The following is a 20,731-nucleotide window of genomic DNA, read 5'->3' as shown; positions in this document are numbered from 1 at the left end:
GCTGGGGTGCAGCGGGGGAAGCCAAGTGCTCTTAGAGTCTCCTTTCTCCCTCCTGGGCCTGAGATGGCCATAGATCCGCATAGTTCTCTCGGGGTGCTGGGTTCAAAGTGATGCTTCCCGGAAAGCCATTTCAACCCAGAAAACCTCCTCAGCTTTAGTTCAGGAAACCCTTCCTGTTTGGCACTGTGATAGGTGGTGGGTCCAGGGGATGCATATGACACGGTCCTGCGCTCTGATAAAGGTGAGCCCCAGGTGACAGGGAGCACAAAGGAGAAGCACTGGCCCAGCCTTCTGCTTTCTGAGTGGTGCGAGTGGTTTATGATCAGCTGCTAACCTAAAGGTTGGTGGTTTGAACCCACCCAGAGGCTCTGTGGAAGAAAGGCCTGGCAAACTGCTTCCATAATGATTACAGCTATTGAAAACCCTATGGAGCACATTTCTACTTTGTATCGCACGGGATTGCTGTGTTGGAATAGACTTGATGGCAACAAGCTTGGTTGCTTATTTTGCGGGAGGGATCTGTTTTTCGAGGTGTCCACCAGACATGTCCACCTGAATGCCCATCATCACACCTTGAAAGGGCTCAAACCAAATGCAGCATCTGTCTCCCGCAACTCTCCCTTCTCCCAGACTTCCCTCTTCCTGCCAACAATGCCTTGTTCAATCTTGCTTCCCATCATGGAGCCAAAGAAGAAAGCAGAGGCCTGGGACTCACTGGGGCAGTCTCTCATGTGTCAGGGCTCTTTCTCAGGCCTGGACCCCTCCTCTCTTTTTCTTCCTTCCCGTGGACCCCAAGGCCCAGGCTACTTTCCTCTCCTCGTTAATGCTGCCCCTTCCCTCTCTTCCCTCGGGGCTGCAGAGGGAACTGGGTCTCTGGCTTCCCCTTTCTCACTGCCCTGGCCACAGATGCCCACGGGAAGGAAGCCCCCAGGTGACAAGAGCTGAGGACTCTCACGGACTCTGGTCTCTCTTCCTGATTCCTTTTCAGGTGGTCCCCAAAGCTCTTTATTCCTGAGGGTGGGGCGTGGCATATGCTCTTCCTCCTAGCCTGGGTCATTTTGGGTTGTAGCCTGGGTTTTGAAGTTAGACAGATCTGGGAAAAATTCTGACTCCATATGACAATTTGGAGTCAAATTTCTGTGTCTCAGCTTTTCCCCCTGGAAACTGGGGAGAAAAATGGTACCCGGCCTTAAATGGGTGGGAGGTTATGGGCATTAAATAAAACAAGGCAAATAGAACGTTTAGCTTAGGGATTGGGATGCTTTATATCTGTCATATTATAGTGATTGCTGTCTGATGCTAAAGACCAGGAGGGTGCTGGAGACCCAGACTCTCCTGGACTCTCCCCTATGTGGAGCCTCAGGCTGCGGTTGGTCTTCATGCTTCCGGAGCCTCAGGCTCACAGGGGGCCCTCTGCAGAGGACAGCTCACCGTGTTAGTCTCCCAGTGCTTGAGCCCACCCTGGCTGTTCAGCACGACCGTCACTGAGTCAGTGACATCTCACCTCTGGTCTCACTGGCCTCTCTGAAGTCAGACCCAGCAGGGCCCACCTCCTCACCCTGCCCCAGGTCACCCTTCCCTCACACATTGCCCACACAGCCTCCAGACCCATCAATTCCAAAGAACGTATTTGAGAGCTTCACATACCTGCACAGCCTCAGAACCAAGGGGACATTGGTCATTTATTTGCTCATTTATATTCATTCACTCATTTAATCCACAGACATTTACTGAATGGCCACCACATACCACGCACTGAGCTAAGGGTCCCCGTACGAAGCACAGACCTGCCCAGGTGAGCATGAAGGGCCCAGGAGGCCACATTAGCAGAGGCCACATTCCCAGTCCTGTAGAAGCAGCCTGAGCCCCATCTCTGTGCCCCAGAAGGGAGTCAGGGCACCCAGCATGCTCCCTCCACCCAGGCCCTGCTGCTCCTGCTCTCTGGCTCCTGTCCTGGAGCCTGCTGCTCATTTCTGGTGTACCCTACTTAGTTCTTGGTGGCTCCATCTCTATATCAGGTGACCAGTGTGGCTTCTTGCCCAGAATGTGACATGGCTCCTCTTTGTCTGTAACTGACCTCTCATGCCCCTGGGGACAGTGCTTCCTTGTCCTGCTGCCCACTGAGGGAATTGGGACTTTGAGGTGCTCACCGCCCCTGTGTCCACTCACAGCCTTCCACCTTGTCACTTTCTTCCAGTTGTCTGACTGGGCCTCTCTTCCTTGGCCTTCTACTCACCCAGGACTGCCTTCTGCTGACCTCGGGCTGGCTGGAAAGGGACCCACACATCCCGGTCGACCATGCCCACAGGTGGGTGGGGCCCAGCTGTGGGGGGCGGGCCTACCTTTGACCGCCACGTGGACGCTCTGGCTGATGGAGAGCTGGGGCTGGATGAGGACGCTGCACAGGTACTCCCCCTCATCCATGCCCTTCTGCACGTCGGTCAGCTTGAGGGTCCCGTTCTCAAACACCACCTGGCGGTGGTTGTCAGGCAGCAGGAGGGCGTCCTTGTACCACTTGATGGAGTAATAGGGGTAGCCGATGACCCTGCAGTTGATAAGGGTGTCCCGCCCTGCGACTGCCGTGATGTTCCTCATGGCCCGGATGCTGGGGGGCCCTGGATGGGAGTCGAGGGGAGGGGAGGAGAGGAGGGCAGGTGGTGCTGTCAGCCAGGGACAGTCAGGCACCCCGTGCGCTGTTCTCAGTTGCTTGGCCCCTGAGATTTTCAAGGGGAAAAATGCAGTGGGGGTCGGGGGAGGCCTTTCTTAAAAGGTGAAAAGCTGAGGCTTGAATTAGGAGTACCCGCGGCTATCGGTCGGATTCGACTCCACAGCAAGGGTTTTTTTTTTTCTTGTTGTTATAGTCTGTCCAGGACTCACTGTGGTAGGGAAGCAAGAATCTATTCCCTTCCCAGAGGCAGAGGCATACGCCCAGATTTCAGCCTCACCAAGAAGTGACTGGGATTTGGGTAGGGGAGGCCTCATTTATGGGGAAATTAACGTTTTTAAGTCCAAATGGGAACTCGGAGATTTTACTTTCATTCATTTTGGTCTCGGACCAAAAAGGATGTGAAATATGTTAAATATTTGAAAAACAATAAGATCTTCACTGGGATGAGCTGGTGATTTTCTTTCAACAGGTAAATGTGTATTGTGTGTCCCTGAGAAATGGCTATGAAAGGACGCTCTGGTCCTACAGGCAGGCGGACAGAGAGGGTGTCCTCCTCTGGGTCAGATGGGCGGGGGCAATGTGGAGTTCCCAGGGGGTTCAGAGGCCCCCATGTAACAGTGGTGGAGAGGGTACCAGAAGTTCTCCAGCTTTAGGTTCCTCATTCAGAAGATGAGGGGCAGGGCTAGGGAGTCTCCTGGGGCCCCCTCAGCCCTAAGACTCCTCAAGTCAAGGTGGCTTCCCTTCCCTGCTCCCATGGTAGCAGCCAGTGCCCCCAAGCCAGGGGCCCTCCTCCCTGCTCCTCCTTTGTCCTTTGGTCAGGGGTTGCTGGTGGGGTCAGATGAGGACCTGTCAGGCCCCACAAGGCTACAAGTGCTTCAGGGAAGACTCTGCTCTCATCACAGTGGCTTTGGAGAACTGAGGAATGGGGAGGATCACCTTAAAGACCCTTCCCTCATCTCACTCTTGAGGCTGCCTGCCTTGAGACACCCCCACCCAGCCTCAGACTCCTCCTCTTGATTACGGGTGGGGGAGGGATAGAGGGAGGTGGCTTGGGAGAAGATGCTGCCCCGAATCCTGGCTGCTTACACTTAGGGGGTCAGTAGGAGGATACCAGGAGCATAGTCTTGGTGGGCACCCATATGAAAGGTCAAGTCTGGGCCCCATTACCCTTTCCTTGTCCTTGCAAGGCTCTGGTGGGACTGGCGGATGCTAGTGGGGTACTTGGTGTACCCAGGGCCCAAAGGGGTTTGATAGGGAGGAATGGGGTAGAGAGAGTGGGGGGCGGGTAGGATTGGGAGAGAGCAGAAAGGGCAAGGAAGTGGAGGTGGGAAGGTGAAGAGGAGAGAACTATACCGGAGACATACACACAGAATGGATGCTGAGACTTGTGGAGGGTAGGGAAAGGGGAATAGAGGAGAGAGAACCTCTGCTAAAATCAAAATGATGAATAATAAGTACTAGTCGCACAAGAATAATGGTAACCACAGACATGGCAAAGGAACTCAAAAGCCTATTCTGATATTTAAATGTAGACAGGCACCTCTTACGTTTATTCGCGCCTGATATTCAGCACTGCCCACCGAGTTCCGCGCCGTGCATCGGTACACGCCTCCATCCCGGATCTGGGGGCCTGTGATGTTCATGTGGCTGATGGTGGTGCCATCTGACATGGTGTACTGGTTGGTGCGGTGGCTGCCGTCCCGCAAGATGGGCTCATCGTCCAGGGCCCAGGTGACGGTGGGGGGCGGGGCACCCTTGGCTGCGCACATCAGCGAGAACTGCTCCCCGGGGTTGACCACCTTCTCGCTGAAGGATGAGACAATGCGGGGCGTGCCATCTGCAGGGAGCAAACAGCCCCCTTCTGGGTCACCATGCCATGGACGGACTGTCCCGCTGAGCCACCTGCCCCGCACAGGGGAGGAGGCAAGGCAGCGGCTGTCATAGTAATAAAGAACTTTCACATACATCAGTTCATTTGCTATCCACAAAACCCTATGAAGTGCCAGTTACTACTGCATATGGGCTAAGACTCTTGGGTTTGAATCCTGCCCCAGGCGCTGGTTAGCTCTGTATCTTTGGGCAAGTTACTTACCCTCTCTGAGTCTATCTCCTCATTGGTAAAATGGGGATAATGATTATACCCATCTCACAGATGTTGTGAGGATCACGTGGATTGATGGATTTAAGATGCTTAGTACATCATTTTGTAAGTGCTTAATAAGTGTTGTTGTTGTCAGCTGCCGTCGAGTTGGGCTCTGACTCACGGTGACCCCACGCACAACAGAATGAAATGCTGCCAGGGCCTGCATCATCCCCACGATGGTGTACAGATTGAATCATTGTGATCATTGGCTGATTTTTGGATGTGGATCACCAGGCCTTTCTTCCTAGTCTGTCTTAGTCTGGAAGCTCCACTGGAACCTGTTCTGCACCACAGCAACACTCAAGCCTCCACTGACAGACAGGCGGTGGCTGTGCATGAGGTGTGCTGGCTGGGAAGGGAACCTGATCTCCTGCATGGCAGGTGTAAAGTGTTTGTTCCTCTCAGCGTTTCCTTTGCCTCTTCTCTCTCCTCCTTGGAGGCTTGGGAGGTTAACTAAGTGGGGAACCAGGACCTGACCAGGCCAGACCTGCGAGTATCAGTCCAGTCCTCCTTCCATGTGACCATGCCAGCTGGGGAGGGGCTGGTGCTGTGGCCTGCTAGCCAAAGGCCCTGACTCTGAGGCTGAAACACAAGGTGCCCAGAGGCAGCGTGGGGCCAGATAGCAGAAGTCAGGGGAGTCTGCGGTCGGGCCTTACTTCCTGGCTAACTGCATCACCTTGGACAAGACAATTAACCTCTATGTCCCAACTTCCTCCCATGGAACATGGAGATGTAGTTACTAGCCTGGCCCACCTTTCCTCACAGGATTGTTGTAAAGGATTAAAATAGGCATTTAGTACTAAAAATAAATAAATAATTAAATAAAGCAAGGCAGATGCAAGATGATTTCCTTCACACCCTACTCATGTATCCACATTTCATACCAAAATGCTGATGTGAGTATAAGACCCCGCCAGTCTGCCAACCCCCGCCCCCATTTCTGGGGAGACCCTTATCTACAACGCAGGAGCAGCCTGGCTCTGACAGGGGCTGGGGGTGCTCCATGGGATCTCTTTGCCTTTGGCCCCTCATCTCCTTTCCCTGTCCCCTCCCCTCATGGATGTCCCCCGCCCCCTTCCTCCCTCTGTGTCCCTCCCACCAGCCTCACTTTCCATGTCCCTGTTCTGACCTGGCCATCAGTGGCTATCCTCTAAAAAAAAAAGAGCCCCTGTAATTCCACCAGAGGTGAAGGGGGTGGCCCTTAGGGAGAACCTCTGCTGGGTGGGCGTGGTCTGCCCCCTCCCAGGTGGGGAATTAGGCAGACAGGAGGTCCCCTGAGAGGAATCACACCTGTTTCAAACTCACCTGTGCCTGACTGCTGTGCTTCCTTGTTGGGAAGAGGGCAGGGATTTGGCTGGACAGTAGGAGGGGCTGAGAGTAGGGTGGCTTGCTGAGCATAGCCCTCAGGGTGAAGGATGAGGGCTTAGGTTCGGGAGTGCCTGGCTCCCTCATCCCACCTCCAAGGGCTGAGGACCCATTGGCCATGACAGTGGCACTGTGCAGGGTCCTGATGCCTGTGGGACTTGGTTGGGTGTGGCGTCTGTTACCATAGTGAAAACCCTTGGAAGGAATAGCGTTGTAGGCTTTTTTTTTTTAATGTAGCAACAAAGGAGGAGCCAGGGAACCACTAAACTTGGGGTAAGGCTAGGTAGGACCTCAGCTCCACTACACCTTTGTGCAAATGAGAGAAAGGCACTTCCTCCACGTGCTCACAGCCAGGTGCCAGGGCTCATGGCTTGGCAAATGGAATGCAAGCTGAATTTCAGCCCTCACTCACACTCTTGACTGGACACCTGTGCAGTGAACAACCTGAGCAACCACACACAGAGGTCCTGCATGAGAAACCCTAGGCGGTGGCAGCTTTAAAGGGAGAGAGAAACAGGTTGAAAGCCCAGCCTGTAATAAGAAATACGGCCTGCCATGAAGAGGCCTCAGGCAGGGAGAGGGTGGGAAAGTCAAGAGGTTCTTGACATCACTCTTCCAGGGCCTCTGGGAGACTCGAGGGCTCAAAAGAAGATTCCTCTAATAGTAAAGTTCTAGTAATGTCAGAGGCCAGAGGCAACATAGTATGATGGTTAAGCATCCAGAGTTCAAATCCCAGCTCTGTTCTTCGGGCAAGTGACTGAAGCCTCAGTGTCCTCAACTACAAAATAGGTAACGTAGACGTACCTCCATGCAGGGCCCTGGGGAGGATTACCTAAGGCATCTGCCTGATAGGGAGTGAGCACTAGATAAATGCCTCCTCTCACTGTTACCATCTTGGTGGGAGGGGAGGGAGGGGGTCTGGAGCAGGTCACCTCCTAGTTGGGGCTTGGGGAGTCCAGAGTCCCTGGTTTGGGAGAGCCAGGCTCTGAACCCAGCCCCCTATGCCGTGGCTGCCCCACTCACCCTCGAGCACAATGATGGCGAAGTCCTGGGCGGTCTGGGCCTTGCGGGTGGCGAAGCACTGGTAGGCCCCGGAATGGCTCTTCTGGGCTGAGGTGATAAGCAGGGTCTCGTTGCTGAGCCCACGGATGGAGATGGCCTCGTTGGGCAGCACCAACTCGGTGTTGCGGTACCAGCGGATGGTGAACTCTGGGGAGCCGGTCAGGGCACAAGAGAGGATGACCGTGCTGCCAATGCCGGTCTTCAGCTTCTTTGGTGTCAGGGTCACATGAAGGGGGTCTGGGCCGAGCCAGGAAGGGAAGGGGTGATGGGAAATGGGAGGAGAAAAAGAAGAGAAAAAGGGCTTACTGTGGGTGGAGCGAGGCTGGGATGGGCTTGGTCACAAAAGGGCCTGGGTGTCAGGAGGCCTGGGGTCAAGCCCAGCTGCTTCCCCAGGGCCACTTGTGTGGAATAAAAATAGGTCTAGTGAATTCCCCTTTCTAGGCCTCCTTGTACTCATCTGTCAAATGGCACGGCCAGATCTCTCTGCACCTCCTGTTCTGATGCCTGTGCTTCGTTTATGCTGCCTCTGTGCTCAGAACCAGGGAGGCACGCCTGACCCAGCCATCTGTCTCCGGTACTCATACAGATGATGGCTGCCTTCTGCTGGTTGGACTTCCTTCACATGGATTGATTGGTTGACTCCCTCCTCTTCATCCCTGCTGCCGCCCCAGACTCCTGTCTGGATCTCAAAGTAGCCTCCTCCTGTCTTCCTATCTACCCTCCATGCTACAGCTGACCACTTTCCTGGTCAGAAATTCCATGGCTCTCAGCGTCAGTGTGGCCTTCAAAGTCCTCACGACCCTCAGAAACCTGGCCCTCCTGCTCCTCCCAGCCCTGTCTGTTGCCACCACAGCTATACACTGGGGCAGCGGCCACCTGCACTATTTCTTGCCTCAGAGCCTCTGCCTACGAGCCCTCTTTGCCCCTGTTGCCTAACTCCTACTCATCCTTCAGAGCCTCTGCCTAAGAGCCCTCTTTGCCCCTATTGCCTAACTCCTACTCATCCTTCAGAGCCTCTGGGTGGTGCAAATGGTTAATACGCTTAGCTGCTAACCAAAAAGTGGGAGGTTTGAGTTCACCCAGAAGCACCTTGGAAGAAAGACCTGCCAATCTACTTCAGAGGAATCAGCCATTGAAAACTATGGAGCACAGTTCTACTCTGACATACGTGGGTCGCCATGAGTTGGAAGTGACTCACCAGCAGCTGGACTGGACTCATCCTTCAGAACTAAGCTCGGGTGTCATCTCTTCCAGGAAGCCTTTCTGGTCACCACTCCCCCGTTCTGGCTGGGTTAAGGATCCTTCGGACCCTGTGCACTAAGCACACTGTCTTTTAATCACCTCTTTTGTCTGTTTCTCCCTCTGGGCTGGGAGACACTCATCTTTGTATGACTACTGTGGCCTGAGCTGTGTCTGCTGCTTGGCTGGCTGGTTAGCAGCCCCAAGCCTGCCTCTCTCTCCTGATCTCCATGGGGCTTGGGGTTCTGTATAGGGGAGTCTGGCCTGCAGAAGCTTGGGGCTCCTAATAAGGCAGGCTGCAGGAGAGGGAGAGACTTCAGGCCTGCCTGGGTGGGGAGCAGCCAGAACAGATACAACTGTTCACACTTGGCTCTCCCTGATGGCTCCCCAGAGCCTTTGCCCACTGCCCAGCAAATGTCAGCGCACAACAAGGCAGGTGGCATCCTGCTTGTCCCAGTCACCAGTCAGGGCTTGGTGTGCATGCCTCTGACTCCTCGCTGCCCCTGCAGGGGCTTGGTGGTAGAATGGGGTGGGGGTGAGGAAGGCAGGGATGTAGACTGAAAGCATTACTTTCTTCTCCAGGAACCTGGCAGAGAGGGGCTGTCAGGGAAGATGCAAGACAGGGACAAGTGTTCCAAGCCCACTGTGGGGTGGGATGGGGAGCTGGGGGTCTGAGGGGAATAAGGGCCGCTCGCAGACGTGGGCAGTGTGGGCATGTGCACATCTGTAGGCAGTTACTTATTGTATATCTGTGTGAATGTCCTTGAATATGAGCATGTCACAGTGGAGAAATGTGTGTATCCCATGTGTGTACAGGAGCCATATATGTGTGCACGTGTATGGGGAAGTGGCCATGTAAACATGTGTAAAGTACCCCCTTGCCTGTCTGTATTGGGGCAGGAGCCATGAACACCAAATATGCTCAGAATCAGATCTGCAAAATGCTGCCCTCCTGACACGTTCTATCAGCTTGTGTGTGTGTGTGTGTGTGTGTGCGTGTGCGCGCACACACATGCAACAGGAGGATGAGGAAGAAGGTGAAGGTAATATTAGACCAGACTTTTTTGGACAGTGCTTAGGGAAAGAAGGGGGTGTCAACCCTGTTCCTTCTGTCTGCTCACTCTGCTATCTAGGGCTTGTTTGTCTGACAGGAAGCCCTCAGCCCTTGAAGCAGGGCTTTGGGCTTTTAACCTCAGCATTTGCCTCATGTCCTCCCAGGGCATTTCCTGAGGTTCTTCCTGCTCTTTCAGCTTCACAGTGAATTTGTGTGTGGGGACCTCTCCTCAGCACCCCAGATAAACTCACTCCAACTGTCAAGACCCTCTGCTCTGTGGGAAAGGAGACCAGGCCATGATCTGGGCTGGGGAGTCAGGACATCAAGCAGAAGGCCAGAGGGGTGAGCTCTGCTGTGCTCCCTGGTGACCTGAGGGTCTGCAGGCCTGCAGCTGAGAGCCCATGAGCTGGGCAGGGGTGGGGGGTGAAGTGGGAGGAAGGCTTCCTTGGCCAACCTTGCGCACAGAATGAATCTTTTTGCAGGATTTGGGGTGGGATAGCCTCTGGACTTGCCCCTTCCCACTGCCCAGGTTGAATGACTTCATGATGCTCTCGGGACACAATGTTTAGGGACTCTGGCTATTGCTGCCGCCAAGGTGTTGGTTTCCCCAAGGGTCTCCAGATCCCGTCCCACTGCTGCCGGCACCTCCCCTGCAGACAGAGAGCAAGGAACTCAGAGCCAGACTCTGGATGCAGGGGCTGGAAGGGGCCTCCCATTTTACTGATGGGGAACCTGAGGCCAGGTGCAAAGCAAGGGGCAGGGTGGGGTGGGGGCAAGCATGACCCTTGATCTCATGGATCCTCAACCAGGGTACCTTCCCTGACATAGCCTCTTTGCCTCTGTTTCTCTGCTCATGGTGGGGGTGGGGGGTTCTGCTCAGGCTTCCTGGGTCCCTAGGGCTCTGTGATGGGGGAGGAACAGGAAAGGACCAGAGCTGATGTCCAGCTGGAAGGTCCTGGTGTGGCTAATCAGTTGTTTACACCCAGCATCTGAGCTGATTGATCGGTGTCCCTATCATGGATTGCTTAATATTCTCCATGTCACCCTAGGTTGGGATGCATTATGTCCTCTTTCAGTGACATGAATTCACATTAGCATTGCTTCCCTCAGTGCAGACACTGCTGCCTCCCAACAGGCCAAGAAGCCCTCGTGGAGAGCTTGACACCATCACCCTCATCATCCTATTTGATTCTCGAGACCTCTGGGAGGCAGGAAGGCTGGGATCATCATCCCATTTTACAGATAAGGATGCTGAGGTGACGATCCTGGTTATGTGATTTGGCCAAAGTCAGTTACTATCTGAAAATGCCAGAATCAAAAGGCAGATCTTCTGATTTCAAACCCAGGGTTTTTCCCAGACACCAAACTGCCTTCCCCAACCCACGAGGATGAATCCTTGGGGACAAGCCAGAGGCTCCTGCTGCTGCCTACTGTGCCACTCCCCACCCCAGACCACTGGGGCTTCACCCGCCACTCACCGATGACCGTGAGGACGCCTGTGGCCTCTGCTGAACCGAAGGTGTTGGTGACCTCACAGATGTAGATGCCGCTGTCCTCTGTCCGCAGGTCACTGATAGTAAGCCCCGTGATGCGCTTGGTCCAGCGGCTGTCGGCCGGGAGGGGCCGGCCATCCTTGAGCCAGCGGATGGCAGGGATGGGGTAGCCCGAGGCAGTGCAGGGCAGCTCCACAGTGTGGCCGGCCCACACTTCCTGGGAGTGGAAGCCGTCCAGGATGATGGGAATCGACTCAGCAGGATCTGGAAGGCAGAGAGGGTCAGCAGCCCTGGGGTGCGGGTGGGAGGGCAGGTGGGTAGGAGAGGGAAGGCAAGAGCCGAGTACAGGAGCCTGCTGCCCACAGCATTTGAGGAGTGGTATCTTGTCTCCAGATGAATGCTTCAGGGAGGACTTGCTGTGTTTCCCTGTGTCCCAGACTCTGGCCCTAACTCCTCTCCTCAGGCCAGACTGAGCCCTAGAACTGGGCCAGGGAGCAGGGGCTGGGAGGGGGAGAGGCTGTAACCGGGTCCAGGGCTAGAATGACAGACAGATGGACAGATGGAAGAGAAAGAAACAGAGCAAGAGGAGCAGAGGGAGAGAGCGTGCTTGAGAGCTTCTTTCACACCAACAGTCCCTAGAGTCTGTGGCCCTGTAACAGAAGAACCATGACATCTCAAGTTTGCAATTTTTGGAAAGTCTCATTCTGGGCCTAAAACCTGCCTAGGGTGCCCCCAAGGTTGGGGGAACAATGTGCCTGCCCTTGTCCTGTCTCTTCCCATCTGCAATCTGGACTGACTCAGAGAAGGCCCTGGTGTTTTCACCGGAGTCCAGGAGGATTAGGAATTTAATCCTAACACCCCCTACTGAAAGAGCCCTCCTGGCACAATAGTTAAGCACTCAGCTACTAACCGAAAGGTTGGTGGTTCAAATCCACCAATAGCTCCTCCGGAGAAAAGACCTGGCAATCTGCTCCCGTAAAGATTAAAAAAAAAAAACCCAACCCAAACCTAATGCCATTGAGTCAGTTCTGACTCATAGCGACCCTGTAAGACAGAGTAGAATTGCCCTATAGGGTTTCCCTGGCTGTAAATCTTTATGGAAGCAGACCGTCATATCTTTCTCCCTCAAAGTCACTGGTGGGTTTGAACTTTTCAGTTCACCACTGAGCACTTTAACCACTGCACCACCAGAGCTCCCTCTATAAAGAATACCCATTGCCATTGAGTCGATTCCGACTCATAGCAACCCTGTAGGACAGGGTAGAACTGCCCCATAGGATTTCCAAGGAGCAGTTGGTAGATTCGAACTGCTGACCTTTTTGTTAGCAGCCATAGCTCTTAACGAGAAAGATTACAGTCTAGGAAACCCTATGGGGCAGTTCTACTCTGTCCTATAGGGTCCCTATGAGTCGGAATTGACTCAAGGGCACAAAACAAGAACAAACAACAATCCCTTACCACAACAATTTCCCTCTGTTTTGCAACCCTGAACTCAGTGATTTGTGGAACCTGTGGCCCTAACCTGTGTTGGGCCAAGGGTCCTTGTTGGCAGGGTGCTGTGCATGACTTCCCACGCCGTTTCTCAGTGAGTATTCCGTCTGCTGTCTCTATCTAGTTCTCATCCTCAGTGGCGGCTGGTTTTCTACCCACTGGGGACCTCCCCTTGCTTTGTTCTTGTTGTTAATTGCTGTGGCCTCAGTTCTGACTTATGTTGACCCCATGTGTGCAGAGGAGAACTGTTCTGTAAGGTTTTCAGGGCTGTGAACTTTCAGGAGCAGATCGCCAGGCCTGTCTTCCAAGGCGCCTCTGAATGGGTTCGAATCACCAGCCTTTGGTTAGTAGTGGAGTGTTTCAACATTTGGAGCCACACAGGCAGGGGCGGATTATCCAATAGCAAGGTAAGCTCGGTGCTTCCCTTGCTTACTAGGCCATCTGCCCCTGTCAGGGATTGTAGATTGGAAAAGAGGCTTTAATTCTGTAGGAAGGTGCTGTGGGATTGGGAGAGAGACAGATGCCAGCCACACCTAGAGGCAGAGTCTTTGATGTGGTGAAAAAATGTGAAATTGTTCACTGTAGATGATCCGGTAAGCCAGGTGAGAAGCACCCTGCACCCAGGGACTCCCCTTGCTTTAACACCACCATAAATCAGTTGCTGTCCCATGAACTCTGACTCCTGGCAACCCCGTGTGTGTCAGAGTAGAGCTGTGTTCCACAGCATTTTCAGTGGCTAATTTTTTGGATTGCCAGGCCTTTCTTCCGAGGAGCCTCTGGGTGGACTCAAGCCTCCAACTTTTCAGTTAGTAACGAAGCATGTTAACCATTTGCACCGCCTGGGGACTCCAACACTCCCACAGGCTTTCCTTTAGCTGTGAAGTACATGCCATACTTCTTATCTTGAATTTTAAGACCTTCTGTGATCTAGCCCCGACCAGTCCTCTGGCCTGCTCCACCTTCTCCTCTCAACAGCTCCCACTGTGGCATCGTGCGCCACCTGGACCTCCACCTGGAATGCCCGCCAGGCGGCTCTGCTGGGCCAGCCCCACGCAAACCTGCTTAAACAGCACCTCTTCTGAATGCCTCCCCCACGCTACTCTTGCTGGATTTCCAAAAAGCTTTCCGTTCCTTTCATTTTACTTTCAAAAAACTTTTTTTTTTTTAAAGAAACATCTTAAGTGTTTTTTTTTTTTTTTTTTTTAAATAGGTGGTATATGCACTTGGCAAAACTTCACGACGTACAGAAGAGAATCCAGTGGAAAATGAGTCTCCCCTCACCCCTGGCCCCTAGCCACCCATCTCCCTCCCCAGAGGCGGCCCCTGTGACCAGCCTTTCCCATGGCCCTTTGCAGGAGCAGTTAATAGCAGCTCATGTATCTGTCTTCCCTGGGGGACCGTGACCTCCTGGAGGCAGTACTGCACACATGCTGGGTCCCCTGTACCTGGCACAGAGCAGGGCCGTGTCTGTTGAGCTGTAGTCTGAGGGAGGAATAAATGGAGTGGACCAGTGCTCTGAGTTTTCTGGATACAACTCCAGATTGCAGAACTTCAATGTTGTCGTTAGGGCCAACGGAGTGGATTTTTGACTCATAGCAACCCCATGCGACAGAGTAAAGCTGCCCCCATAGAGCTTTCTTGACTGTAATCTTCATGGAAGCAGATCGCCAGGTGTTTCTTTCATGGAGCCATTGAGTGGGCTTGAAACACTGACCTTTTGGTTAGCAGCCAAGCACTAAATCACTGCGCCACCGGGACTTATGTCAGTGTTGGTTCAGGGACCTTGGAGGGTGTGGACAGATGAAGATCCCGAGAACAGAGAGTGCCAGTGATCTGCCCAGGATCACACCACGGAGCCAAGATCAGGACCCAGGTCCACCTCCCCCCCAAGTAAACGAGGTCCAAGATGGAATAGTTGGCATAATTGAACACTGACTTCTGCTTGATAGTGAGCGGTGAGAGCGACTGCCCTCCTGGGGTCCTCTTTGATCAGTAGGGACTCTCATTTGTCCTCAGCTCATCGCCCTTGGAGAGGGGAGGGCTGGGACTCTTCTCTGGGAGGAAGACTTTCCAGAAGTTGCCCTGCTTCCTTCCTGCCTTCCCTTGTTCTTCAGAAGGTGCCTGGGGGCCGCAGAAAGATCCCAGGGCTTGGGATCAGGAGAAAACAAAACTCGCCAGACCGGTTGCCGTGGAGTCTACTCCGACTCGTGCAGACCCCGTGAGTGCAGGGTAGGCTGCGCTCCGCAGGGTTTCCAAAGCTGCGACCTTCTGGAAGTAGATCACCCGGTCTTTCTTCTGACGAGCCTCCGGGTAGGTCTGGATGGCCAACCTTTGGGTTAGCAGCCAAGCGCTTAACCGTTTGTGCCACGCGGGGACCCAGGTGCAAGTTCTATCTGGGTCACTGGTAAGTTGTGAGACCTTGGGTGAGTCCTGTGATCTCTCAGAACCTGAGCTTCCTCATCTGCAAAGGCGGGGTGATCCCTCCTGAGCACACCCTGGTTGTAGGCGATCAATGGCAGAATGTTTGTCAAAGTGCTTTCCTGATGCTAAATTGCTATGAATAGTTTGTGGGGCAATTACTATTCAGCACCCACCTCCCTGCCTGCCGGGTTCTGCGGCCTCTTCCCCCCACACAACCCAGTGGGAAGATTGGGATAAACAAACCCAATGCCAGAGAAGAATTACTCAATGTGACACTTAATTGATGCAAAATACACAAATTCCGTGGCACACTGCAGAATTTACAAGCGGAGGGGCCGTCAGGGTGGTGGAGGAAAGGGCGGGAGGAGGGAATTAATCACCGAGTCTCAGGCGTGAAATTAAATTCTGAGGGAAAGAAACCTCTTTCATTCCTCTGGAGCAGAAGTAAAATGCTGCGGCGTGTACCCGGCGGCAGCTCGGGGGGATCAGGCGCTGCCAGCGTCAGTGCGGGGCTGGGGGAGACAGATGGCCCGGCCCTGGGAATCACTGGGGGCATGCTGGGGCAGGGCTGGGCCAGGCTGGGGGTGCCGAGGGAGAGGCCCTGGGGCCGGGGCACCCCGGGGAGGCTGCTGGGACCTCTCTCAGCCATCTGGACAGGGATGCACGGAAAGGGAACACAGCTCCTGCACCCCACTCTGTAATTGGTGAGCTGGGGCACCTTAGCTTGTCTCAGCCTCTCTGGTCGCCGCCGGTGTCCTGTCGTGGTTTGTACCTGCAGATGATAATCCTAGTCCACTGAGCTCTTGTGGGGATGCAGTGAGTTAATGCCTGTGAAAGCACTCAGTGAGCCTAAAAAGCGCCTTCACGTATGGAGTAGTTGTTATGAGGTGGTGTTTTTTTTTTTTTGCCGGGGGCGGGGCTCAGATTATTCTTGCAACTGCCTCCTCTAACTTGGAAAATGCAGAATACTGAAAGCTGCCCCTCCCCCACACTTAGGGAATGCCGTGGAATATTCACGCAACAACAATAGGACAAGGACCTCCTCAACGGTATGAGCAGCTACCCTCTGTTGTGTGCCTCCTTTGGCACAGGATGGACACTAAGCTTTTCAACTCCGCTACCCTATTTCATTCTCACTGCAACCCAGTGGAATATATCTTGTCACTCCCGTTTTACAGGTAGAGAAACCGAGACTGTGAGCCATTATTTTATGCCAGGTTCCACAGCTAGTGAATGGTGAGGCTGAGATGGTGAGAGGCTTTGGCCTCGTTCATAAGTCCTTTCTCTGATACACCTCATCACCTCTCTCCTCCCCTCCTCCCTTGCTTTAGCAAACATTCCTGAGACTGATGACACCACAGATATGATTCCTGCCCTCATGAAGCAATCATGGACAATGCCATGCCACCTGTATTACTCTCACACTATGGTTCCTATTGCCTTTTGGCCCTGGGAGGAGGTCTTCTGGGGGAGGGCATTCTTAGTGCAAACACACTATCATCCCTGGGAGTGCTGCCCGGCTCAGACCCTGTCTGCTACCAGGTGCCACGGCAGGGTCCGGGGGTACTTCAGTAGACGTCCAGATGCTGGCTCAGAGCTTTTGCTCAGGGAGAAGCCATGCCCCTCCTGGCTACCAGTCCCAGGAGCTCACTGGCCATGGCCACTAAGATCAAACATTTCATATTTCAGCTGCAACCAAGGCCCAGCCTCTCCCAGGCTGCCCCCATTGCCTCTGGGGCAGTCCATCTGAAGTGGGGAGCGGAAGTGCCAGGGAGGCTGGGGTGGGGGTTTGGCCTCTGACACCCACTCCCCTCTGCACTGCCTGCTGTAGTATCAGTTGCATTTTTGCCGAGACAAGCAGCTTGCAGATAGTCTTGTCACATCACATCACCAGCGCCCATGTCACTCCGTGGGGCGCCTTCCCCTCCCCTCTGCTCGCTCCCCTTCGGGGCCCTCCTTCTGCCTTTAGATCTCGTTCATCCTGTCACTGCTGTCTCCTCTTTCTAGCTTCCTTTGTCTCTCTGTATGTTTCTCCGTTTTGCTTTTTTCCCCTGTCCTGTGTCTTTCTCCCTGGGCCTGCGCATCTCCCTACTTGTCTGTCTGGGTGTCTTTCTAGCTTAACTCCTCTCTTTCTCCTTTGGGCTTTTTCTTTGAGCCTGTCCGTGGTGTCTTTCACTCTCTTCCCACCCTCCCTTCCTCCTCATCTCCTGGTGGTAAATGAAGAGGAGAAGGAGAAGGGCTGACAGATTCTCCAGTTTAAAGAGTGTCTTTTATGAGGATTCCTACCTATTCTCCCCCCAAAAGCTAGAGGTCGACTAGGAGATTAGCAGGGTGAAGGGGTCAGATACAGGCGGAGGAGAAAGGAGCCTGCCTGCGGGAAGGAGGGATTTCTGTGCCTTTCCCACACCATATGAGAAGCATGTAAATGAGATGCAATACACCATGCAGACAAGGCCCTGTAATTTGGAAGTGACAGGCTCTAACACGTTCGGGAATTGGGCTGCAAATTCCAAAGACAAGCCACAAGGATGGTGAAGCACAGTGCAGGGTCTTCTCGCCACACCCTAGGAGAGCACACTTTCCCTTGGCATTGAGTAATTCCACAGACATTTATTTAACACCTACTGTGTGCAGGGCACAGGGCACTGGACCGACAAGGGTGAATGAGAGAGCCTGATCATTGCCCTCCTGGTTCCTGTTCTCCTGGTCATGTCTCCAAATGTCTTAGACAAATGACTGGAGTCCTGGGCAGAGTCGTTGCTAATCAGAGGAGCCCTCGCAAACCACAGAATGTCAGAGGCAGATGGGATCAGGGAAGTCACCCAGTCTACCTCGTTTTCCAGAGGTCCAGAGAGGTTGCATGGTTTGGTAGGTTTAATCCTAGAACACAAAGGAGCCCTGGTGGCACAACAGTTAAGTGCTCAGCTGCTAAATGAAAGATCGGCAGCTCAAACCCATCCAGTGGCCCTGCAGGAGAAAGACCTGGTGATCCGGTCCCATAAAAATCACACCTGGAAAACCCTATAGGGCATTTCTACCCTGTCATATCGGGGTCGCCATGAGTCAAAACCGACTGGAAGGCACCCACCACCAACAATCCCAGAACCCAAGTGGTCTGACTCTCAGTTCATCCTCTCCCCAAAAGCCACCCCAATCCCATCTCCTCCAGAGCAGAGATTTTCAAATTGCAAGTCACAAACCATTAGGAGGTTGCAAATCTATTTAGTAAATTGCAGCCAGCATTTACCAAAAACAGATAGGACAGAAGAGCAGGATAGACAGCACCAGGATGCATCAGCACGCATGTGACAGAAAATACCAGCACGCATTGCACAGGCCGTGGTGAAAACGGGTGTCTGCGATCGCTGCCAGGGAAGTTTGACAAACATGGCTCAAGAAGGCCTTCCTTGAGGGGCATCCCACCATGTGCCCGTCTTAATTCTGTGACTTGGAGCACGTACGTGGTTGTTCAGTTGGCCCTTCTGTGGGGGTCTACTGACAGAAGGACCCTGGGATCTGGGGGCCCAGAGTTTGAATTCTGGGTGTGCCGCCCACTGGTTAAATAGCTAGGGAAAATTGCTTGGCTTTCCTAAGATTTGACTTCTCACCTGTAAAAATAGGGAGAACAATGCCACCTCAAAGTTGTCTTATGGCGCCCAACAGACAACAAACGAGTGAAATCCCAGGCACACAGGGGGATTCAATAAATATTAGCTTCCATCCTAATAAACTGTAAGCACACCAGAATACCAGAGCCCAAATCCGTTGTTGTCAAGTCAATTCTACTCATAGCGACCCTACAGGGCACAGTAGAACTGCCCCCATAGGGTTTTCAAGGCGTAAATCTTCATGGAGGCTGACTGCCACATCTTTCTCCTGCTGAGCATCTGGTAGGTTTGAACCACTGACCTTTTGGTTAGCAGCTGAGTGCTTAACCACTGCACCACCAGGGCTCCTTGCACACTAGAATAAGAACCCTTCATTCTGTTTAGAAATATTTTTGTTTATAAATTATAGTCTGCCTGCTTTTAAATGTTGAGAGGTGGCCTACGATAAAAGATATATATACAGTCATTGATAAAATAGAATCTTAAACACTTAGAGACATGAGGAGATACAAACGTCCCCCCCAATGTGGTCTAGTAGTTACCATGTTTGAGCATCGGATTCTATCTATGAGCTTCCTGGCAGCAAAGGCCAAAAAAAAAAAAAAAAAAAGAAAAAAGGAGAGGATGAGTTCCATAATCCTCATTATTTGGTAGATGAAAACATATCTGTTCTTCAGGAGAGTTAAGCTTCCTTTGAAACAGATTTCTAAAAAGCATTTATTTCTGGAGTCCTTGTGTGAGTGGCACCCCAAACCAAGCTGGACAAGGTCCTTCCAGTGGTTTCTGTACCTGTGTTTGTCGGTCTCCCTCTCTGAGTCCTCCGTACACAGGGGACTTCCAGATCCACGGTGTGGACATGCCGAGTCCCAGGGGTGGGCTGGTGTGCTTCCGGCAATCCCACCCCACCCCATTCTCCACCGGCCCTCTCAGCCTACCTGTCACGGAGAGACGGGCCCCATTGCTCTGCCGGGTCTCCCCGCTATACTTGTGCTTGGTGATGCAGCGGTAGGTGGAGAGGGCATCCTCCTTCTGCACGTCAGAGATGTACAGCCCGCCGTGGTAAGTAATAAAAAACCTGTTTTCTGGAGACACAATCGGGACAAGGCCCATTACTCCTCTGGCTGGACACGCCACCAGAGGCAGCTCAGTCCTGCAGCTGGTCTCCTCCAGGGCCAGGGCTTGGGCCCAGGGAGAGGAGGCAGTGGGGTAACAGGAAGGTGAGGTTGGTACAGCCTCAGAGGTGGGGGAGCATCTCCAAAAGAGGAATACGTTTCCCCACACAAATGAATGACAAATAGAAATTACAATATTTGCTCCTTTAAGTGTGGATGCTTCAGGGTTTAACAGAAAGAGCTTGGGCTTTGGAGTCAGTCTAAGATCTGGGTTCCGATCTGGTTCTTCCACTGATTAGTTGTGTGATCTTGGGAAAGTTACTTAGCCTCTCTAAGCCTTATCTGCACCACGCGACACACATAGTACTTCACAGCATGGATGTCCCCGATTAGGAAAACGCGCCTGGCATGTCTGGCACGCAGTAAGTGCTCTCTGTAAGGACCAATCCACATCATCCCTTCCTCTCTACAGTCTGCGAAGCTCTTTTGCATTCATTGCTTGTTTTCTCTCACAACACCTGTTTGAGCGTTGGCTTCATTTTACAGAGAAGGAAACTGAGGCTCAGGGTGAAGCGACTGGACCCAATCACCCTGCCAGTAAGTGGACCCAATGCAAGTCTTCCCACTTCCAGCTCTTCCTCTGCACTGAGCTAAACAGAAGCCTAAAACTTTTTCTTCCAATTTACATCATTTAGGGTCCCTAGTGGTGCAACAGTTAAACGCTCAGTTGCTAACCAGAATGTTGTGGGTTAGAACCCACCAAACAGCATGGGAGAAAGACCTGGAAATCTACTTCCATAAAGATTACAGCCTAGGAAACCCTTTGGGGCACTTCTACTCTGTCACCTGGGGTGACTAGGAGTGGAAAATCTCGCCTGCGTCTAAAAACATCCACTCAACAAACAATTATTGAGGCTAAGCTATGCTAGGAGTGGGGCCTGGGAGATGAAGATACACAATAATCGTTCAACCGCCAGTTCTTGAATACCTGTTGTGTGCAAGGCAAAAGGGCAGACACCGGCCCGTATGCTGTGCGGCTATCTCCACATCCATTGTCACCTTGAAGACAGGGACT

At 53.0% G+C, this 20,731-nt stretch overlaps 1 protein-coding gene across 1 annotated transcript in view; it reads right to left on the bottom strand.

Annotated features, from left to right (window-relative positions):
* DSCAML1 (DS cell adhesion molecule like 1) overlaps positions 1–20,731 on the bottom strand; it is a 418,105-nt gene that overhangs the window by 104,189 nt on the left and 293,185 nt on the right. Inside the window, exons 4-8 of the mRNA XM_064269007.1 lie at positions 19,480–19,626; positions 11,010–11,288; positions 7,200–7,475; positions 4,209–4,505; positions 2,343–2,615 (exon numbers count right to left, since the gene is read on the bottom strand). Coding sequence (XP_064125077.1) covers positions 2,343–2,615; positions 4,209–4,505; positions 7,200–7,475; positions 11,010–11,288; positions 19,480–19,626 — 1,272 coding nt within the window. The remainder of the gene's footprint in view (positions 1–2,342; positions 2,616–4,208; positions 4,506–7,199; positions 7,476–11,009; positions 11,289–19,479; positions 19,627–20,731) is intronic.

This window comes from Loxodonta africana, chromosome 15 (genome assembly GCF_030014295.1).
Source record: "Loxodonta africana isolate mLoxAfr1 chromosome 15, mLoxAfr1.hap2, whole genome shotgun sequence".
In the NCBI taxonomy this organism is placed as follows: domain Eukaryota; kingdom Metazoa; phylum Chordata; class Mammalia; order Proboscidea; family Elephantidae; genus Loxodonta; species Loxodonta africana.
Note: the sequence above shows the minus strand (reverse complement) of the source record. Positions and strands in the feature narration are given on the sequence as shown.